The following is an 8,529-nucleotide window of genomic DNA, read 5'->3' as shown; positions in this document are numbered from 1 at the left end:
ACTGCCACCAACGTCTTTATACATCCCCGAGGAGTTCTTATACTATTTACATGATGTTTCTCCAGTATCTTCACTTTGACTGAAGTTTCCTGAACCTTCAAATACCACAAACCCTGCATTAAGTATATAGTTGTAATTACAATAGTGAAAAGTCACCACTCATTTTATGCCCGCTGTTCTACAGAAACTGATCAATTTTTTTATTCAAAAATCAATATCAGCAGGATATGCAGACAGAATCTAGTGTTAAGACATTCCACTGATTATTTCTCACGTCAGTCAGATATGAACCGAAAGACCGTACTTAGAACTGAGCCTTAAGTTTAAGATATTATAAAATATATTTAAATTTGTTATTTTCGAAGGCATTAGTAGAATAAATAGACGTAAAGTAATTTATAACAAGAGCAATTTACATTTAAGTGAACATTTCATCTCTGAGTCCATTATATTTTTTAAGATATAGCAATTTAGGATTAAGCGGGAGATTTTTCTAAGAACGTTCTTATTTCATTATTTTATGTTTTTTAAGATTATATTTTTAAACATTTTTTAAAATTGTATAATATTGGTTGATATTCGCGTTGGTAGCGGATTCGATTCCCATTCCGAGGAATTGATTCATTATTATATTTAAATAATTTCTCCGCAATGGTAGATAAAACGCACCGTAGGGTTCCATCATTTAAAATGCAATGTCTCAAAAATTGGGTGCGGAAAGAGCGGATAGAAGTGTCGTAACTTAGGTTCCCTCTGCCTACCACACTCTGCTTAACACCTAAAAACTACTAAGTAATCAAATTTAAAATAAAATAGTTTCTTCTGTATTAATTCTATTATATATTTGAGGGCTCACTATATCTAATTTGGTCATATTTACACATTCTAATTAGTTTTGGGTCCCTTCTTAATTATATTAGTAGTCATTGCTATGCAGTTTGTTATTCATTGAGTTTCGCCACCTAACAGAGACATGACAGTCAAAGAATTTTGACACCAGGGTCCGTATTTATAAAACATTTTCAACTCTGAGATAGATCTTGAGATGCCATTTTCACTGATTTAATTACTAAAATTATTATTTGACTATTAAAACAATATTTCAAGATCGCTCTCAAGATCCATCTCAAAGTTGAGAGCAGCTTATAAATATGGCCCCTGGGTCATCTTTAGCTCATGTAAGAAAGAGAGGTTATTTTTTAGCTTCACGTTGTTTTCCTCATATATAAAGCCAGAAAAAACCCTAAGTGACAAGACCCTTGTTCTCCACATTCATCCTAATTGTTGCGTGCTAAGTGTCATAACTCAACTCAGTGTTTTGTTACCAGAGGGAGGAAATGTAAAGATGAAGTATTCTACAAGTGGGAATCGAATCCATAACCTTCGTGTTTACAGTCAGACAGAAAGAGAGAACCGTGGAGATAGAAAAAAGTGATCCTTACTAGTTTCATTACGCAGCTTTGAACCTGCGATATTCGAGTTGGAAATTAAATATTCTAATCAGCTTTCGGTCCTTCCTAATCACATTAGAAGTCATCGCCGTGCAAGTAGTTCAAACAAACAGTTCGTTAAAGTATGTACGTGATATGTAAAAGACAAATGTTATCTACGAATTCAATCAATATTAGTACCTAGTTCGGTGACTTACGAATTAAAGCTTATTATTTAACTGGGATTTTCCAAAATTATTTTTTCAATTTAAATATAAAGTTTAATGATGAGTGGAGATTTGTTTTAGTTATTAAAACCGTATTTGGACTTTATAATAATTTGATATGTTTAAAAACCTCAACAACAAAAAAATGAAGTCATCTTGCCATATTAAGATTGCACTTGGGTCACTCATTTCTCCTATTATTCATACCTCCAGTATGGTACATAAAACGCGACGTAAAGTTTCAACAATTAACAAAAAAATTGGGCGGAGAATGACGAACTTAGTATTTTAATTCAAAATTTCCTCTCTCTCTTCCTTGCTATCAGGGTAAAGGAAACGCAAAGCTGATTTTCCATTACATTACTATAACAAAGTAAAAGTCATGGAAATTTTCTCCTCGCAAACTGCAAGCCTTTGACATCGACGCAGTTATCAAAACAAATATTATGAACGAATACAGGCGTTGACTTCCTATCATTCATTCCTTTGTATTTTACTTTAATATATATTTATATAAATAATAAGTTATAGCAATTAAATAAATAATCAAACAAAATGAAGATATTACTGATATTTGTGAATAAACAATCTTATTCGATTATTATGTATGAATTGCAGAATTTCAGTTAAATTTACATTGGTAAAGATGTAGTCATAAAATTTTTCTTTCCTTGTAATTGTGAAATTTTATCACAAAGGAAAATGTTTAAATATGTTTTTGGATAATTAAATTTATTTTAATTCGCTTTAAGAAAGCAGCAATCATGGCTGTCGCTACACATTCTATAGCCTCATGGTTTCTTCTCATGGTTATTCATATATTATGTTATATATATTACGTGATATATTTGGAAAATATTATCGTATTTTTTTTTTGGAAAATATTATTATATTTTTTGTTATTTACATGTTTCAATATGTTATATTGAAACATGTAAATAACAAAAAAATGTAGTATGTTCAAAGCCACACCGGAGAGATTAAAATAATTGAAATAAAAGGAGGGAAAGAGAAAATATTATAACATTGTAAACGAGTCTTTACAATATTTCATTTAGTATAAAACGGAATATTAATTACTAAACTCAGTGCATTGATTTGTATCTAACTGATAATCAAAATGCAGTCTGCTATCAATTGTTGTTCGTGCGACACAAGCGACTCGTCTAAAGGATTCCAAGATCTTTCACCTCTGTTACAGAATTCACTTAAAAAAATTATAAGAAGTGAAGGCTATATTCTATGTAACGTTGAAGTCAAAGATTTAAACACAGGAGGAGGAAACTTTCTGGCTGAATTGTACGAAATAGATATAAAAGGAGAAACAGCTAAGTGTGAGAAAGAAAACAATATATTTGTCAAACAGAAAATTGTATTAGAAAATCTACAATTCCTTTCTATAAACGAAGCTTATTACAAAGAAGAATTTATGTATAGTAAATTGTCGAAAATTTTTACATTTTTACAAGATCAAGCCAACGTTCCTATGAGCGAGAGGTTTAGAATGCCGAAGTCGTATGACGAAACTGACGACAACGCTATTATACTTGAGAATTTAGTTAAAAAAGGATTTAAAACATATGACAGAATGAAAAGTATACCATTAAAATATGCAGAACTGAGTGTCATAGAAATGGCTAAATTCCACGGACTTTCCTTTGTGATAGAACAAAAAATGCCTGAATACTTTGAGAAAAAAATAAAAACTTTAGAGCACGCCTTCAATTATGATGATGATTGGAAAGGATTGATGAAGAATTCCTGCACATACATTGCCAATCTCTTCGAAGGTGAAATTAAACGTAAAGTTGAGGATAGCTTACCGGTTATTATAGAAAAGTATCCTAGACTCAACAGGGACCAAACGTCTGTTAAGTGTGCTCTTTCTCATATGGATTATAGGATGAACAATGTTTTAGTGAGAGAGGAAGTGAGTATTTGAATAACCACTTAATTATTTTATATTATCTGTATATTGAGGCTACCATGTCGCAGTACGTACGTAAATGCGTAATAGTCTGATTCCCACTCGGAAGAATAAATAATTTTCTTGAATTTGGACAAAAAGCGGAAAGTGGAGTGTCTTAGCAGAAGAATCTTTTTGCCTACCTTATTATAAGCGGATACAGCGGGAAGTTGAAAATAAAAATTAGTAGTAATTGCAAACACTTTTCTATAACTTTTTTTTTTCGTTTCGTTCTATCAAAATTTTATTGAACAGTTATTCTTAATGGTAATAAAGTTGGAACCGGCTCAGGAAAAACTACCATATAGGTATAAAAAAATATAAAATATAAAAATGTTATTTCTTTTAATATAGGATGGCAGACCTGCAGAAGTTGTAGTAGTCGACTTCCAACTAATTGACTATGGATGTCCAATACGAGATTTCTTATACTTCATCTTCACGAGCACCGACCAAGAACTTAGAAGGCAACATCTGAATAACCTGAAAGATCTTTATTTTGAGACCCTTACACAATATCTGAAATATTTTGACATCGACGTAGAAAATGTATTTCCTAGACAGTATTTTGATAAAATTTACTACGAATGGTTAGATTATGGCTTTATGGTAGTCGTTTATTGCTCAGTGTTTTTGTTCGCGCCTGAAAGTGGCTTAGACTTGACGGTGCTGAAATTATCAGAAATACCAACTGATTTTAATGAAGACGTCAACAAAAGACTGCGTGAGGTTGTTGAAGATTTTATTCATTGGGGATATTTGTAAAATATAAATATAATAATAAGTACTTTTTATTATATATATTATTTTATTTATTTCTTGTTCAACGTGTATGTTAATTTATAATCAAAAAGAAATGATCTGTATACATCTATTTAGATTAAAAATCACTGCAGTCAAAAAATATTTGATTTAAAGTATTCATAATTGTGGTTTCAATCAGGGAGTTTACTTCATTGTTTCTTTTTTATTTCGTTAGCTTTGATCTATTAAAAAAGAAGCCATGAGTTCGGAAAACAGCATGTCAAGATCACCCCCAAGGTCTATCTCAAAGTTGAGAGGGGTTTCATAAATACGGGCTTTAAATTTGTCGAACTAAATACTTTAAATTGATATTACTTTTTGATGTACATGAACTGATTGTAATAAAGAAGAAGAAGAAGCTTGCTAGAATCCAATACTGAAAACCGCATTTAAATCGGTTAAGCCGATTCCGAGATTAGCGATAGCAAACGCACAGACAAACAGACAAAATTTATAAAAATAATTGTTTTGTGTTCCACTAAATTAATAAAGTTGCCCAAAATATTTTTTTCTTAAATCTCTTCCTTCCTGTGGTGTTTGCAACGCCGATCGGTTACGATTTTATTATAAGTATAGATAGAGATAAAGTAAAATTCATGGAAATTTTCTCCTCGCGAACTGTAAGCCTTTATATAGACGCCGTTATCAAAACAAATATTATGAACCAACAAACAAAGTAAAATACATCTGATATTTTACTTTTATATTTAGTTACATAAATAATATTTTATAACGTTTTATAGCAATTAAACAAACAGGCAAATAAAATAAAGATATAACTGATATTTGTGAGTAAACAATCTTATTCGACTATTATGTTTGAATTGCAGAATTTGAGTTAAATTTACATTGGTAAAGATTTAGTCATAAGATATTTTCTTTGTAATTATGAAATTATATCCAATGTTAAAGAAAATGTTTATATGTTTTGAATTCTTGAATTTGGTTTTGATTTGTTTAAATAAAATAACAATAATAATTGACGCCGCCATACACTATATAGCTTCACCTGTGTAACAGGGTAGGCTCTGCCTACCCAGTATTATGACATTCATATTTTATGTTATATTTATTATTTTATATTTTAGTAAAAGAATACAATATATTTAAAGCCACATACAAGAGATTGAGAGATATATATAAAGAACAACAAATATATTTATTTTTTTATAAACGAGCCTTTACAATAATTCATTTAGTATAAAACGGAATGCTAATTACTGAATTCAGTGCATTAATTTGTATCTACCTGACAGTCAAAATGCAGTCTGCTATCAATTGTTGTTCGTGTGACTCAAGCAACTCGTCTAAAGGATTCCAAGATCTATCACCACAATTACAGAATTCATTGAAAAAAATTATAAGAAGTGAAGACTATATTCTATATAACATTGAAGTTAAAGACTTAAACACAGGTGGAGGAAATCTTCTGGCTGAATTATACGAAATAAACATAAAAGGAGAAACAGCTAAGTGTGAGAAAGAAAATAAACTATTTGTTAAACAGAAAATTGTATTAGAAAATGTACAATTCTTTTCTATAAATGAAGCTTATTACAATGAGGAGTTTATGTATAGTAAATTATCGAAAATTTTTACATTTTTACAAGATCAAGCCAACGTGCCTATGAGCGAGAGGTTCAGAATGCCGAAGTCGTATGACGAAACTGACGACAACGCTATTATACTTGAGAATTTAGTTAAAAAAGGATTTAAAACGTATGACAGAATGAAAAGTATACCATTAAAATATGCAGAACTGAGTGTCATAGAAATGGCTAAATTCCACGGACTTTCCTTTGTGATAGAACAAAAAATGCCTGAATATTTCGAGAAGAAAATAAAAACTTTAGAGCACGCCTTCAATTACGATGATGATTGGAAAGGATTGATGAAGAACTCATGCACATACATTGCCAATCTCTTCGAAGGCGAAATTAAACGTAAAGTTGAGGATAGCTTACCGGTTATTCTAGAAAAGTATCCTAGACTCAACAGGGACCAAACGTCCGTGAAGTGTGCTCTATCTCATATGGATTATAGGATGAACAATGTTTTAGTGAGAGAGGAAGTGAGTATTTGGATAATTAGTTAAGTTTATATATTATTATCTGTAAATTGAGACGGGGATGTAAAGAGGATAGCATCAAAAAAAAAATTCAATTTTACTGATATGGATAAAACATGAGGCCATCATGGCGCAGAGTTACAAACGTGGGACTATAAACACGACAGTTATGGGTTCGATGCCCACTCGGGGCAGTGAGATATTTAAAATTTTCTTTTTCTCGCTATGGTAAAGAGGCAAATCGCGAAAATGGGGAACGGAGTGACTTAATTTAATACAAACTTAACACTAAGTTCCTATGTAAAACAATATTTTTTTAATTCTTTTAATGTAGGATGGCAGTCCAGCAGGAGTAGCAGTAGTCGACTATCAGCTAATCGACTATGGATGTCCAATACGAGATTTCCTATACTTCATCTTCACAAGCACAGACCAAGAATTTAGAAGGCAACATCTAAATAACCTGAAAGATCTTTATTTTGAGACCCTTACATAATATCTCAAATATTTTGACATCGACGTAGAAAATGTATTTCCTAGACAATATTTCGATCAAATTTACTATGAGTGGTTAGATTATGGCTTTATGGTAGTCGTGTACATCTCAGTGTTTTTGTTCGCGCCTGAAAGTGGTTTAGACTTGACAGTACTGAAATTATCAGAAATACCAACTAATTTTAATGAAGATGTAAACAAAAGACTGCGTGGCGTTGTCGAAGATTTTGTTCAATGGGGATACTTGTAAAATATAAATATAATAATCTGACTTAAAGCGATAGTTGTAGTTTCAATTTCAAATCCAGGGAGTTTATTTGTATTAAGAATTAGCGGACGCGCGCAGCTTCGCTTGCTTATTTAGGGATGAATTCTAATAAACCACGAAACATGTGTTCAATGAAATATTTTTAAGAGTCTAAATTTCAAATTTTATAATAATCGGTGGCGTTTTAAAATTTTTCCATACAAACTTTCAACCCTTATTTCACCCCTTTAGGGTTAAAATTTTTCAAAATCCCTTCTTAGTGGATGTCCAGATTATGAAAGTAAACATCTGTCCAAATTTCACGTTTCTACGCACAGCGGTTACGGCTGTGCGCGCGTCTTACCTCAGTCAGTGAGGAAAAGTCCTTTTATATATATAAATTATTGCGAAGGCATGTTTTAGTATCGGTTGACCTGCGAGAAGCATGTATTTCAAAGAGGCTTCATTTCACCGTTCAGCTTCACGCTGTATCTGCATACAGCAGGATAAGCAGAGGAAACCTAGTGTTAATACACTCCTTTCACCCACGTTCCGCCGAATTTTTCGAGGCGTCGCGTGTTGAGTGGTGGAACTTAACGCCGGGCTTTTACCTTGATGCCAGAGCGAAGAAATGAAAATATTAATAAATCATTCCCTCAAGTGGGCATCGAACCCACAACTGCCACATTACAGTCACACCCTTGTGTCCCTGCATTATGACTGGCTTCAATATTTAATCGACCTGAAAGGAAATTGCTTTTTTGCAATCAATTTAATTCAAAAGTTTGCATTATAAGTCTTAATTGCTTAAAAAAATGCGTAAATAAAAAATGCACATAGATAATGTTTTTAAAATATGTATTTTTCAGTGATATTAATTCTATTTACAGTATAATTTTTTGGCAAACAATAAAATATAATATCAGTATTGTTTATGTGTTTTATTTATAGTAGATACAAAGTAAATATAAATATTTGAGTAAAGTTTAATATAACTTATCAGTGCTGTTTATTTTGTAGCATAATTAAATACTTTTTGCTAATAGGAATCATTTTAATTATGGTATGGTATGGTTCTTTAAATCTGGCGTTCCATTTTAATTATTTCTTAAAACTTCAAATAAGCAAAATGAATATATAAACCATATGTTCGTTTTGTATTTTTGACAATTCACAACCCTTTGCAGGTTGACAGGAATATAACCAACCTGTTGCACACTTGTATCCCTAAGCCACGACGATCTCTTCACTTTCCATCCAAATTTCGACATTTGCGCTTTAAGTGGAACTCA

At 31.5% G+C, this 8,529-nt stretch overlaps 2 protein-coding genes across 2 annotated transcripts; both read left to right on the top strand.

Moving 5' to 3' along the window:
• The first annotated feature begins 2,735 nt into the window (after nucleotides 1-2,735).
• LOC146537459 (uncharacterized) lies at nucleotides 2,736-5,257 on the top strand. The gene is made up of 2 exons (XM_085188203.1): nucleotides 2,736-3,587; nucleotides 3,978-5,257. The coding sequence occupies exons 1-2, from the start codon at nucleotides 2,778-2,780 to the stop codon at nucleotides 4,386-4,388; spliced, it is 1,221 nt and encodes a 406-aa protein (XP_085044329.1). The 5' UTR covers nucleotides 2,736-2,777; the 3' UTR covers nucleotides 4,389-5,257.
• A 314-nt stretch (nucleotides 5,258-5,571) lies between these two features.
• Nucleotides 5,572-8,098, top strand: LOC146537458 (uncharacterized). Its single transcript, XM_085188078.1, has 2 exons — nucleotides 5,572-6,498; nucleotides 6,830-8,098. Exons 1-2 carry the CDS (start codon nucleotides 5,638-5,640, stop codon nucleotides 6,989-6,991), a joined length of 1,023 nt encoding a protein of 340 aa, XP_085044204.1. The 5' UTR covers nucleotides 5,572-5,637; the 3' UTR covers nucleotides 6,992-8,098.
• Nucleotides 8,099-8,529: the final 431 nt, after the last annotated feature.

This window comes from Heliconius melpomene, chromosome 7 (genome assembly GCF_056956725.1).
Source record: "Heliconius melpomene rosina isolate 202511_hmr_F chromosome 7, ASM5695672v1, whole genome shotgun sequence".
In the NCBI taxonomy this organism is placed as follows: Eukaryota; Metazoa; Arthropoda; class Insecta; order Lepidoptera; family Nymphalidae; genus Heliconius; species Heliconius melpomene.
Note: the sequence above shows the minus strand (reverse complement) of the source record. Positions and strands in the feature narration are given on the sequence as shown.

What these genes read in the sequence shown, in the direction of transcription:
- LOC146537459 (XM_085188203.1), top strand. Translation starts at nt 2,778, where the DNA reads ATGCAGTCTGCTATCAATTGTTGTTCGTGCGACACAAGCGACTCGTCT. An exon ending in ATGTTTTAGTGAGAGAGGAA is followed by an intron (nt 3,588 to 3,977) that starts GTGAGTATTTGA and finishes CTTTTAATATAG; the next exon opens with GATGGCAGACCTGCAGAAGT.
- LOC146537458 (XM_085188078.1), top strand. Translation starts at nt 5,638, where the DNA reads ATGCTAATTACTGAATTCAGTGCATTAATTTGTATCTACCTGACAGTC. An exon ending in ATGTTTTAGTGAGAGAGGAA is followed by an intron (nt 6,499 to 6,829) that starts GTGAGTATTTGG and finishes CTTTTAATGTAG; the next exon opens with GATGGCAGTCCAGCAGGAGT.